This window comes from Chiloscyllium plagiosum, chromosome 21 (genome assembly GCF_004010195.1).
Source record: "Chiloscyllium plagiosum isolate BGI_BamShark_2017 chromosome 21, ASM401019v2, whole genome shotgun sequence".
NCBI lineage: Eukaryota > Metazoa > Chordata > Chondrichthyes > Orectolobiformes > Hemiscylliidae > Chiloscyllium > Chiloscyllium plagiosum.
Window position 1 is genome coordinate 24,455,516 of NC_057730.1, and position 14,709 is coordinate 24,470,224.

Consider the following 14,709-nt stretch of genomic DNA (forward strand, 5'->3'; position numbering starts at 1 on the left):
ATTCCTAGAAACATGGCATTCCAACTGGAACTCTATCAACAAACACATTGACTTGGATCCCATTTCCACGCCCTGAGAAAAAGAACAGGAAATCACATAATCACAGGAAATGACATCACCAACTCAAAGAAACCAAACCACATAAACAGAAAGTGGGCCATGCCACGAATGCTTCATCCAGAGGCTCACTGATGATGTTACCTAGTCTGAAAATGAATCTTCCAGCTCAGCAAGCAAACCTACCTCCAATGACCTTATCTGTTTACCCTATGCATGCCCCTCATGATTTTATAAATTTATATAAGGTCTTCAGCCTCCGATTCTCCAGGGAAAACAGCCCCAACTTATTCAGCCTCACTCTATGGCTCAAACTCTCCAATCCTGGCAACATCCTTGTAAATCTTTTCTGAATCCTTTCAAGTTTCACGACATTTTTCCTATAGGAGGGAGATCAGAATTGCACACAATATTCCAAAAGTGGCCTAACCAAAGTACTGAATTACATTTTATGAGATAAGTCCTAGAGGCATATTATAATCTACTTGTTGCACATATTGGTCTGATATAGTTTGCTTATCAACCTCATAAGTCAATGAATTTTACAGGTTGTTCTCCTATAACGCCATTGTTACATTCCAGTGAAAACTCACTGAATAGAAAATCACTTAATAAAAATAATGGGGCATTTGGGAAAAGTGGGGTTGAGGCAGACCAGCAAAAAGAATCACTCATGATCGCTCAAAAATCATCCAAAAGTCTAACACCAAGTATAGCTTAGCCTAAATGAAGGTTGAAATCATATTTATTAATTATTCAAAAATAAATTTAAAACAGTACATTTTAAAAAAATGTAAGAAAGCTGCCCTCTGTACAGTACCTCTCACAGATAGCTGCTCTGTTGGCAGCTGACATCAGTGCATGCACAGAAAGGCACGAAGACTGGCGCTGACAATGCACATGCGCAGCATGGCATGAAGTCTGGTACTGACATCGCACGTGCGCAGAATGGTGCAGAGACTTCAGCATCGGTGCATGCATAGAACGGCATGAAGACCAACACCGATGTTGCGCATGCGTGGAATGGTGCGAGCATTGTCGCATGCACAGAACGGCGCAGAGATTTCGGCACCAACATCGGCAAGTGCGCAGAACGAAGTGTGCAAACCAATCCCCACTGGAATCGTGCTATTGCCAATCAAGCTAAGTGTTCTTGAAAATACCGTTCCCTGATTCTTCAGTGACATTATAGCCAAATCACACTGCCAAAATTCATGTTATCTCAGAACTATCTGTATTCTGATTTTGATTTAATTGAGTCAACAGCAGACAGATGGATTTATGCAACTATACTTGTGCTACCTTTATTAAAAAAAAACTGAAAAACTCTTCCGTTTTTAACACCTTGCAACCATTCATGTTGATTCAGAAATTGAAAATCTTGATGTCAATCCTACTTTAGATCAATGATCTCCTGGCACTGTAGTTGTAGGAAAATGTCCTTAAGCGTACAGTGATTATTGAACCAGACTGGATGGGTATTTGATGAGCAGAACTTTAATAATGAAATCTACTCTCAAGGAATGTTGTCAAAAGTAGAGTGCCATAAACAAGGAGAAGTCATCCCTTCTCTCAATGTTACTTTTGGATGCATTCAGGGAATAGCTACAGCTCTTCACGAGCTGGACAATTGTTTTTTTTAACTCATTATATCCTACCCTACAAGAACCTTTAGCAGGAGTTAGTGAATAGATGAGGTGATCTGTACATAATGGGAATCAGTAATTGCTTTAATGCAATTTTAATTGAAGGTAGATCTCTGTGGTAGGGTAAATTTTTTTATTATAATTTATATTGAGTGAATGAGGAAAGTATCTAAAATAGATTTCCTTACAAATAAAAAAGTGTGAATGGAATTGTACTGAGTAAATTAGTGTTGTACCTCTTTGAACATGCATCCTCTTGTTCTGCTCTTGCGGTTAAATTTAAATTTAGGTCTATCTTTTACATAACATTCATTCTTTTACATAGAATTACTTGACAATATGTAGGATTTAGGCATAGAAACAGGTAGGTCATGTTTGTCAAATTAACCAGTAGTGTTGAAAATGGTCATGTATTTGATAGTAGAGTAGAGTAACTTTATTTGTCGTTTTTACCATATACAGCTGGTACAATGAAAATGAGACAGTTATCCTCCAGGGCCAAGGTGCTATATGAACATTCAGACTATGTATGTATGAGAGTACAGTCATACACAGGGCAGTATAAAGTGCATAGAGAAGTGCAAAACATGCAAGACAGCAGACAAGCCAAGACAGGAGGCACAGTGGTGGACAAATTACAGTGGAACAATGAATGCTTATTAATAAAACATTGTTTTAGTAGCAATTCAAAATGTTGTCTGAAAATTGCACATGGAATAGAGTGTGATCATACAATGTTAAGGAGCCTGATGGAATGGGGAAATAAACAATTGCACAGTCTGGCTGTGAGAGACCAAATGCTCAGGTATCTTCTGCCAGATGGCAGGAGGGAGAAGAATTTGAATGAAGGATGTGTGGGGTCGTCCACAATGCTGTTAGCCTTGTGGATGCAGCTTGCGGTGTAAATGTCTATAATAGAGGGAAGAGAGACCCCGATGATCTTCTCGGCTGTCCTAATTATCCGTTGTGGGGTCTTACGATCCAAGACGGTGCAATTCCCGAACCAGGCAGTGAAGCAGCTGCTCAGGGTACTCTCAATGAACAATCTCTCTGTAGAATGCGGTGAGGATGGGGGATAGAAGATAGAAGATAGAACATAGAACAGTACAGCACAGAACAGGCCCTTCAGCCCACGATGTTGTGCCGACCACTGATCCTCATGTATGCACCCTCAAATTTCTGTGACCATATGCATGTCCAGTAGTCTCTTAAATGTCCCCAATGATCTTACCTCCACAACTGCTGCTAGCAACGCATTCCATGCTCTCACAACTCTCTCTGTAAAGAACCCGCCTCTGACATCCCCTCTATACTTTCCTCCAGCCAGCTTAAAACTATGACCTCTTGTGTTAGTCATTTCTGTCCCGGGAAATAGTCTCTGGCTATCGACTCTATATATGCCTCTCATTATCTTGTATACCTCAATTAGGTCCGCTCTCTTCCTCCTCTTCTCCACTGAAAAAAGTCCGAACTCAGTCAACCTCTCTTCATAAGATAAGCCCTCCAGTCCAGGCAGCATCCTGGTAAACCTCCTCAGAACCCTCTCCAAAGCATCCACATCTTTTCTATAATAGGGCGACCAGAACTGGACGCAGTGTTTCAAGTGCGGTCTAACCAAAGTTTTATAGAGCTGCAACAAGATCTCATGACTCTTAAACTCAATCCCCCTGTTAATGAAAGCCAAAACACCATATGCTTTCTTAACAACCATGTCCACTTGGGTTGGCCATTTTAAGGGATCTATGTACCTGCACACAAAGATCCAATCCCCTCATCCAAGTCATTAATACAAATTACAAACAGTAGAGGCCCAAGGACAGAGCCCTGTGGAACACCACTCACCACAGACTTCCAGGCAGAATATTTTCCTTCTACTAACACTCGCTGTCTTCTGTTGGCCAGCCAATTCTGTATCCAGACAGCTAAGTTCCCCTGTATCCCATTCCTCCTGACCTTCTGAATGAGGGAACCTTATCAAATGCCTTGCTGAAGTCCATATACGCCACATCCACAGCTCGACCCTCATCAACTTTTCTAGTCATATCCTCAAAGGACTTGATAAGGTTTGTGAGGCATGACCTGCCCCTCACAAAGCCAAAGATGGGCTTTCCTGAACCTATGCAGAATGTAGAGACACTGCTGGGCTTTCTTGGCTATGGAGCTGGTGTTGAGGGTCCAGGTGAAATTCTCCGCCAGGTGGATGCCAAGAAATTTCATGCTCTTCATGATCTCCATGGGGGAGCCATCAGTGTCCAGCAGAGAGTGATCGCTCCATGCCCTCCTGAAGTCAACAACCATCTCTTTCATTTTGTCCACATTCAGAGACAGGTTGTTGGCTCTGCACCAGTCTGTTAGCCGCTTCATCTCTTCTCTGTATGCTGACTCATTGTTCCTGCTAATGAGATCCATTACCTTTGTGTTTATAATAATATGTTTCGAGCTGTGCATCGCTGCACAGTCGTGTGTCAGCAGGACGAACAGTAGTGGACTGAGTGCACAGCCCTGGGGCCCCCATGCTCAATGTGATGGTGTTGGAGATGCTGTTCCTAATCTGGACTGTCTGAGGTCTCCCAGTCAAGAATTTCAGGATCCAGATACAGAGGGAGTTATTCAAGCCCAGCAGACCCAGATTTCCAATCAGATGCTGAGGAATAATAGACTTCAGCTCTGCATTTAACACTATGAACAGTAATCTGATACAAGTGTCCTTTTTGTCCAGTGGGTGAGGGCCAGATAGAGGGTGGTGGAGATGGCTTCATCTGTTGAATGGTTGGGACAATACGCAAACTGATGTGGTTCATAAGCATTTTAGCAAGGCTTTTAATAAAGTCCCTCATGGCCGACTGGTCAAGTAAGTAAAAGCCTTTGGGATGCAAAGCACATTACATCCAACATTAGCTGAGAAATGTCAAGCAGATGATGATGAAGATCAATATTTCTGTGAATGGATGGTTGTTTCCAATGGCATTCCACAGGGTTGTGTTGGGGCTCTCGCTGTTTGTGGTGTACATTAATTATTTGGATTAAATGTATTGGGAATGATCAAGAAATTCACAGTTGAAAATCAGTAGTAGAGTGGTATATAGTGAAGAAAATAGCCATAAATTGCAGGAAGGTATCAACTGACTGCTCAGGTGGGCAAATGGAATTCAAACCAGAAAAGTGTGAGATGATCAACTTGGGAAGGGCTAACAAGGCAAAACACTTACACTATGAATGATAGGACCCTGGAAAGCATTTGAAGATCAGAGGCACCTTGCTTAACTTCTCCATGGATCCCCGAAAGTAACAAGTCTTATAGATAACATGGTCAAGAAAGCATCTGGGATTCTTGATTTCATTAGTCAAGGCATAGAAAACAAGAGCAATGAGGTTATGCTGGAGCTGCACAACACGATGGTGATGACACAATTGGGGTACTGCTTGCAGTTCTTGGTCATCACATATTGGTCATTACATATTGGGAAGGATTTGATTGCACTAGAAAGCTGGCCGAAGAGATTTACCAGGATGCTGCCTGGGTTAGACAGTCTGGGATGTGGGATAGACTGTGGTAGTTTTCCTTGGAGCAACAAAGGTTGAAAGGGGACCAGATAAAAGTGTACAAGGTTATGAGGCGCATAAATAGGATGGATAGGAAGGCACTTTTTCCATTAGTAGATGGGTCAATTAACAGCAGCATGGATTTAATATGAGGTAGAAGGCTAAGAGGAGAATTGATAAATTTTTCACTTAGATGGTGCTGGGAGTGTGCAACTTACTGCCTGAAAGGATTGTTGTCAAAAACTCAATTTAGCTATTCATTTGCGTTGGTATAGATTCCAAGATTATGGGCCAAAAAGTGAAAAATGAGATTAGTGTTGTCAGACCTCTGTTGGATCATGGCCTCCTTTTGTGCTGTAAACATCTATGAGTCAATGGGTTAATTTGGCCTATGTCAGGACGTATATCTGAGCCATCTTTACCATCTACTTCCTTCTCCTTTATATGCTCGTCCAATTATCTCTTAAATGCATCATTACTGTTTGATTCAACTACTCCCTGTGTTAGTGATTCCACATTTTCTCATTCTTTGGGTGAAGAAGTTCTTCTGTACTCCCTATTGGATTTCTTGGTGACTATTTTAAATAGATGACTGCTAGGTAGGCTCTCCTAATTTTAAATACCTCCATCAGGTGATCTCTCAGCCTTTTTTTTCAAGAGGAAAGGAACCCATCCTGACAATCTTTTTCTGATGTACATCCATGCCTTTCTGATACCAACCTTGTGAAATTTTCTCTGCACACTTTTCCCTGTCTCTGTATCTTATTATTATTGTGGTGAAAATTGCATACAGTATTCCAAGTGTAATCTAACCAATATTTGACACAAATTTAACAAAATTTCCCTACTTTTCAATTCCGTGCATCTAAAAATAGCCTAATGCTTGGCTTGTTTTTCTTATCACCTTGCCAAACTGTAGTCAACTTTTAGCGATCGATGTATTTGAACTTTAGTCTATCTAAATCAATAAGATCATCTCACAAACAACTCCTTTCAACATGAAATGCTTAAGTTTCTCTTATCTTTCCTCACAATCAGACTTTTGACTATGTGTGAGTTTTGTGCTACAATGATTCATCTCGAGGATCAGAACCTAACAAGACTATTTAAGGTGCAGTCTGGCCTTGAGCCTTTAGATTTGATTCACACTTCACTGAACATATTCTATAGTTAGAATTCCTACATAGGTCTCTCGCAGTGAGATTTATTGATGGTTTATTTGAAGAAAATCAGTCATTAAACTTTTACATTATATCTGTATATATTTTCATGAAATCCAACATCACTGGAAGCAAATTGAGTACAAGAACACTGATTTTTTTTTACTCCCTAGCCTAGATGTCAAATGCAAGTTTTTTCTGAGATCTGCTGAAAGCCCAAAACCTGACTCTCCAAGCTACCATGGATTTGTTTAGACTGCTTGAACAGATTTATTTACTGGGGAAAAATCACAATGATTGACCAAAATCTGAAAATAGAGAAACATGAGATTTGCTTTCTTCTTATGTGATCTTGGTGTAGGCAAATGGCTATTGTCATGAAGGAGTTAATGGCTAAATAAATTGACAGTTTGGCAGAGAATGGATCAGAATGGGAAGACATAATTTGAATGGTCGAAGAGTGTGGTTGAAAAGCACAGCCAGTCAGGCAGCATCTGAGGAGCAGGAGAGTCGCTGTTTCAAGCTTAAGCTCTTCATCAGGAATGCCTTTCTGATACCAACCTTATAAATCTTCTCTGCATACTCTTCACTCTTCATCTTATTATTGATGTGGTGAAACTTATGTGGTGAAACTTATGTGGTGAGCTTATACTCGAAATGTTGACTCTCCTGCTCCTCGGATGCTGCCTGACCAGCTGTGCTTTTCCAGCATCACACTCTTGGACTCTGATCTCCAGCATTTTCTCATAATTTGAATGGTGTAAAGTCTTCACAGCATTACTGACCTCTTAGGATGGGAAATATCCCTAATGAAACTTTAAAATTTTCCATTACAACCTGGAGCTGGATAACAACGCATGCTACGTTTCATCATTTTTCTGTTAACCATTTTAATGTTTTTTAATTTAACAATAGTTTTTTTTCTTTCACTTCCCGTTATCAGGTTGGAAAGCAGTAAATTGAAATTTACTCAGCGGTTTTGCCACAAGGAAAGGTTCAGCCAACATGAGAGTGCAGTGAATGAGCAGTTCCTCTCCCACCCCCGCCCACGATCGCTCAGTTTAGACTGGTAAGTGTGATCTCTTAGGAGGCTCCTTCATGCTGAAAAACATTCACTTCTCATGTTGTGCTGCTGTGGTCACTGCTGCCTTCAATTTTCGTCTTATATTCCTTCTAAGCTCCAAATATTCAGTCTCCTAATGAGTCTCCTTAATTCCTAGATTTCTACTGATCAGGACTTATCAGACCAGTTCCTGCTCTAACTCACATTTTCTCAGAATTTCAAACCTGTGAATTTCCACATTACTTATCAGTCTCGCTTGCTCACACAATCTTCCTGGTTTCAAAACCGAAGAATAGTGTCACTTTGTCTGTATTAACTTAATTTTCTTCTAATTCTTATGGTCCACATTATGAATCTTACCTTTATTTCTTTTTGATAAAAACATGAAAATTCAGCTGTTTTGAAAGATATTGAGGCCAGTATGCTGTGATGTTGACCTTGTTTGTTGATGCTTTTCATACTTGGAGAGACCTATGATTGTTATATGTGTCACTGCTAATCAAATATATGTGTTAATGAGGCCAAGAAGAGTATTTTACAAATAATAAAAAGCAGACATTGCTACAATGAAAGAAGACTAAAGTTAACCACTGCTATCTCCAATTATTAATTAAGTGTTCAATTCAATGGCATCAAATAAGACAAAATGTGAAATAATGGATATTTATGATCAAGCAGCAATTTTTCAAATGCAAAAGGATGCACTGATAAGGTACAGAACTGAAAACATGCTTCACATGCTTTGGGACTACTGAAGGAATAGCACCCATCATCAATCAGAAGAGTTATTTAACACTATTTTATATTAATTGTATCCTCACCAATGGAACTATGTTGGAAAAATGAACATTTTTAGTTTGTCTATCTGTAATTAGCATTAAACACTGTGTGTCTGGTATAGAACAGATGGGAAATAGAATAATTTGCCGTATATGAAGCATTCAAAGGGCTGTTATTGTGGAAATCTCGCTTTATTACAGGCCAAACTTGTCAACAAATCCAAATTTGAGAGGGATTTTCCAAATTAAAGCAGTGTGAGATGTCAAACTTTTCACACCCATCACCTTTGCAGCCTAAGTATAAACCATAAATGTGTTGACATTCTTTGCCTTGCAATGCCACTCAGCACTATTCTGTGTCAACAGTGACCGATCCAGATAGTTTTGGGGCTTTTTTTAAAATTCATTCTCCTATTCTTTAACTTGAAGCATATTTCTGTTAGATAGAGAAGATTGATATGTTTGTAGTTCAGGAGTCTAGTATAAATTGGAAATTAAACTAGTGGTAACAGGAATATTGCTGAGCAGACCACTTCAACTCTCTGCCTTCACCCTCTTTCCCACTGTGCAGTGGCACTTGCCGCCTATGATGTTATAAGAAGGATGAACTATTCACTCAAGTTTTGGATGCAGTGTGGAAACAACCCAATAACAGATAAGAGAACAAATAAAATATCACTATTAGAGCCTTCCGACCACAGGCATAGCAACAATGATCAGCATTAAAGAAATGGCATGGGTGTTTATGGTGGAAAATGGTTTCAGATGTGTCTCAGGGGCGAGCCCCAGGACCCACATTTAGCATTCGGCTGCTATTTTCTTTTTTATGAAGTCAGTAAAATTTCACAGCTGCGTGGCAGCCCACAAATGAATTGCACATGCAGCAGACGCTGTTAATTGAACACTTTAAACAGCAGATTACAAAATTTCAGCCAAAGAATAAATAAAAGTGGACTTCAAACATTATTTCACAGCAGTCAGCTTTTACCCTGTAATAATATTTCAGTAAGACAGTCGGGTCAACACAAAGAGCTGTTAAGTGGCTTCCTGAGAAAGTACAGGTTGTGTATGAATTTCTTCCTTTTTCTCTTTCTATCATCTCCCATTCATCACTCCTTTTTTTTTTACCAGACTTTCCTTTTTTATTACCTTCATTACCTTCTTCTCTAACCTTTTGGCATTTTCTAATCTCTCTCTCCTGTTTTGACACTTACGATCTTTTGTCTACCTCTCTCTCTCTCTCTCTCCCTTACCTTTCATTGCTTTTTTCAGTTCTTTCTCTCTTCCTCGGTCTGACTGTCAGACACCACAGTTCTCTCATCAATGTCTATGTTGTTCAACTGACCCTTTGCATTCATTCTTACCACTGAATTCCTTAATGATAGATCAGAGTTTGTGCACATTATTCTGTTATGTCTCTACACCAGCATTGCTGTTGTAAAGATCACATCATCTTATTTCCTTTAGTTTTGGACTGTGGATTTTAAAAAAGAAAGTATTGCTTTCAACCAAGGAGACAATGCAAAGATATGGCTGAAGTTTTAAAAACTAACTTTAATGGGGTCCATTGTGAGTTGTACACAATGTTGCATATTTCGTGGAACAATGAGAGCAAAAGCAGACATCATGGAGCTGATGGGTTCTGAACTAGGAGGACAATTGCTTGACACCAACACTCTGATTGGTCCCTAGCCTGGTGACTGTGGTTTATGTGTGGCCAATACAGCAGGGAAACATCCTGCCTGTAAAACAAAAACATCACAAAAATCTCTCTTGTTTCTCTGTGGAGGTGTGAGAAAGTCTCCTGAAAGAGCTAACTATCTTGGACTCACCTTTCTCTGCAAATCTCCACTGAAAGAAGATGAAACACCTTCAAAGATAATAGAAACACGAATTTTCAACCAGTGAATGAAAGAGAATATCAGTGTATAAACAATCTTGTCCGAATATCAAAGGATTAACGGGAATTGAAAGAAACCAAAAGAAAGCAAGTCATCAACTCCTATGGCCTGGACTAGTTCTGTTGAAATGTGGTTTCCCTGGTTGTTTTCCTTTTCTGCCCTTAGCATTCATGTCTTGTTTGTCTTTTTGTGTCCGTCTGTTTGAGGAAGGAGTATGTTTAAGTTATAGAGATATGTTATCAATTGATGTTTCCTAATTGCCATTGGTTAAAGACAATTTGTTTACTTTAAATAGCTCTTTTCTTGTTAACTACAGAAACATTGTGAGAACCTTACTTTAACCAGAGTTCGTTAGTTAGGTAAATTGGGACTTTCAACAGTTTGATTAAATTATTTTACATTTCTGATGATTCCAGAAATAGTGGGGCTTAATTTCCAATGCACTACCCAGTGAGTCATGACATGTTACCCAGGTCAATTTCAGTTCAGACAAGTTCAAGTTAAGTGCATAATGCCAGTACGCTATTTATGATAAAATAAGACAGAGAAAGTATCACATTGTCCACAAATTAAGAAAGTGGCTCATAAATTCAATACCGATTATGAAACAAAATGGAGAGAGTGATCATATCACGATTTTGATAATTAAAATACTGTAGCATGCTACCAGAATGAACAGCTATTTTATAGTTCATTTCACACCCAGAGCATTGCTGGAGACCAGAACCCTGCACAGATCCAGGCAGGAGAGCACATGGTGCTGTAGGCAATCAAGGACTTTGTCCACAGGCACAAGGAGGAACAGTTATGACAGATAGGTTGGTCAGACGTAATGGCCTTCATAACCCAGGGGCTGCAGGAGTGCAGCTACATTAGGGGGACCCAGCTGCTCCAAACATGCAATTAGGCAGATCCAGCACCCTCAAGGTTTGGTGCTCTATTCACTTCAGGACCAAAGGCATGGTGACAGTGGGTTGGAGAACCCAGTATGCAATCCAGGTGCCCCATCCTCAGAAGGTAATGGGGCAGTGCCAGGAGATATCTAGCTGGAGGAAGAACCACACACATGTTCCTTTGAAGTCTTTTACTTATAGGACACTCTAGAGATGGCTGGGACCTCCACCTCCATCCTGCCTGTCCCCATCCGACTATTGGAATTGAAGGCAAAGGGTGTCCATTTGCCTCTGGAAAGAAGGTCCTCACCATGTCACAAATACCCTGAGGTTGCCCAACCAGACCCATCTATCAAACCTAGGACAACAATGAGATGTAATGAAAGTGAAAGGAAAAGAACCATTAGAAGACACTTTGGTGGTATGGGTAATTGTATACTGTATATGAAGTACAGTATCTCATTTGTATGATGTTGGTTGCTTTTGAACCACATCAGTTTATTTGAGTTTTTGTCTACTTTTGAATGTAACTATGCCAGTATGATGCCTTACTCATGTCCATGCAGGATGTACCATGGATCAATGTCTGTGTTGAGAGCCTGATGCAGTTTGTGGAAGCAAGTTGAATCAAGTATATATAGGGCTGTGGGCACCTGCTGTAGTCTGGCAAAAAGAATGTAGTCAAACATTCTTTCCTGGCTTCCATATCCAAAAGTGATGATGTGGACGAAGTGGTCAGCAATGTCTGGAGTGAGGAACTTTACAGCACACGGGGCAGCACTAACGTAAGATCACTTGCGAGTAGGAGCTAGCAATGCGTGTATGTTACATCTGTCTACTGCACAGGGCTGTGTGCTAATTCTTGCCCTCTGAAGTGTCTCAATTCATTGGGTCTCGTAGCCACCTCCCTCACAGGTTGAGATACTAACTCTGCCCACTCTGATTGTGGATGCAGCCATTTTCTTTCCAATTGCATAATTTCAGCACCATAGAAGGTGATAGTGTATACTCTTGGATACTGGATTCCACTTTCCAGTTCTATGTGTTGTGAGGCCCTGATCATCTAGATTCCTGTTTTGATATTATTTCCCGTAAGCCCCATAGGCTTCTCAGCTCTTCATATCCTAACCCCCCTGACTCTAGTGCATGAGGTGACCATACCACTGTCTCCCCCTTGAAGCCAGGGTGCTCCTGATCATGGACTAGCCACCCTCTTGCATTGTCTTATTCCCATCCATGCTTAAGAGTATATCACCTAACAACTGCAGTTGTCCCCCACTTCATAATTATTTATTATTCTGTCCCCCAGCCTCAAATCCCTATCCCCATGGTCACTGATGCAGGTCATCTTCCTGAAGCAGTGACCTCCCTTGTCCCAACTCACCCACAATTCCTTAGTTTCTTTGGACCAATCTAATGAACAGAACATAACCTACTCCCATGAGCAACCTTCCCAGTCAGCCCTGGATGAAAAATGTCCAGACACCTGACTGATAGCTACATGTTCCCAAATCCATTAGCCCTATTTCCTGGACTTGCCAATATAGAGCCAGATGATTGTGACCACTCCCTAGACTGCAGAGGCATGGACCCCCTTGACTGAGAACACATCAGCAGAACACTGACTGGCCAATCCTCTGGACTGATATCAGGAGCTGCCCTTGGCTTTCTGTGCTGGTACTCCCTGAATGACAGGTGTTTCCATGGACTTCAATGAGGATTATTTTGCTAAAGCTTTGAGACATGGATGTCTGGTTGCTGCATATGTAATGTGTTTGTTGCATAAGCTGATGTTACATGATACAGGTGTGAGGTTAACACAGCTGTACAGAAAGATGTACGCCTCCTTTACTGAGGATCGCAAACCAGCTAGGCAAGTTGCCTGGTTGTGTGAATGCACTAATTGCCATGGCAAGGCAAGGCAAGTCATGGTTACTGCGAGCTTGCAGGTAGGTGCTAAGTGAATGTGATTATGACAGCAAGCAAGTAGCCCTGAGATGTAGTCAAGTGTGTGGTGTTGGAAAAGCACAGCAGGTCATGAAACATCTGAAGAGCAGGAGAATTGACATTTCAGGCATTGCCCTTCATTAGGAATGGCTTATGCCCAAAAAGTCAATTTTCCTGCTCCTCGATGCTGCCTGACCTGTTGCACTTTTCCAACACCACACTCTCGACTCTAATCTTCAGCGTCTGCAGTCCTCACTTTCTACTACCCAGCTCTGAGATGTAGCCTGGTCTAATCTGTGAGTTGGGTGCCTTTTCATGTGTGCCAAGTGTCCTTGCATCAGCCCTGCAATACAGCTCTCAGTTCCCTATGCATCCTGCAAATGGATCAGATAGATACCATGAGAAGCCAGAGGGATTAATGAATCTCAGAATCCAATGTCTATGAATGAGGGGTCGATGAGTCTGACCCTATGGATTGTATCTTGGGGTGGTGTTTTATGCTGCGCAACATGAGGTTGTCCACAACCAGCAGCAAGCTGAATTCATCAGTTACCCACTTTGACTTGCATGTTGAAACTTCTTGACATCTAGTTTGTTTGGTGCATTTGATAAGATTTGCAGTTAATTAAGGCGTTTAACAAGAAATAATCTTCCCAATTTGGTTACTCATTGCTGCCTAGCAAGAAACCTGCGATGATGGTGAGATGAGCATTACAGATTTCTTGCACCATTCTGCCACACATTTCATTGTAGCCCGTGTCGTTCAAGCCCTTACAAGATTATGCCTACAGTTTTTCAATTTGCAATTGGCTTTGTTTTTATATTATAAGGCAAAGCAAGGTTCAAGCAAATCATTGAGATTTATAAAATACATTTAGGGCAGTTTGCTTTTTTTTATTTATGTTCCAAATTCAGATGAACAATGCTCTGCATTCATCCTTGCAGTGGTTGTTATATGCTGTGCAAATATAAAAGGTTATTATTTTACAAACCTAATGCTTCAAATAGTGAATGTGAACAGTCTGCCTTTCAGCCCACATCAAACAGGGATATGGTAGTGCAGTCTGTCAGGATGAGATTTAAACAGACAGCACAGCAGAACACTGGGAGAGACTCCAAAGGGCTCAACAGTGCAATCATTTCTAAAAAAATAAATAAGCATATCTTCCATTTTCCCTGATAGATTATTGGTTTAATTCACCCTTCAGCTTTCCCAAATCAAGATTGTTCAAATTTGTTTAAGAAAAAATGTCAGAAAAGAACTGGTTTATTTACTGATGGTTTTTTTTCATTCAAATTCAGTGCTCAGGAATTGTTCGATAATAGGTCAGATTTTGCAAAGAGTGGCAATCTCACACAGAGGGAGCCCTTTTAGAAGCTTCGTATTTCTAAAAGAAGATTCCAATCAGGGTTCCCTCAGAATTGCAGAGCCTTAATTCCAAGCTGACAGTTCTCTCATAATGCAGAACTGTCAGAGGAAGGCAAACATAACTATTTTCAGCTGCCACATTCTGAAATTTAAAGGTACTAGCAACCATTTTGACAGCTGCGGTTAATAAGTTCATAAGGTAAGTATGCTATTAAGGTGCTGGGAGGATAGGGTGCCAGATGCGTATGGGCATAGGATGACACATAAGTAGGGTATCAAGTTGGTAACTTGCCAGGTATACAGGATGACAGCTGGGAAGGATGCCAGTTGGGGAAGGGGCAAGGTGCTACA

The 14,709-nt window shown here is 40.7% G+C and overlaps 1 protein-coding gene across 1 annotated transcript in view; it reads left to right on the forward strand.

Annotated features, from left to right (window-relative positions):
- LOC122560664 (ankyrin repeat and fibronectin type-III domain-containing protein 1-like) overlaps positions 1 to 14,709 on the forward strand; it is an 868,051-nt gene that overhangs the window by 686,309 nt on the left and 167,033 nt on the right. The window contains exon 6 of the mRNA XM_043711556.1: positions 7,350 to 7,475. Coding sequence (XP_043567491.1) covers positions 7,350 to 7,475 — 126 coding nt within the window. The remainder of the gene's footprint in view (positions 1 to 7,349; positions 7,476 to 14,709) is intronic.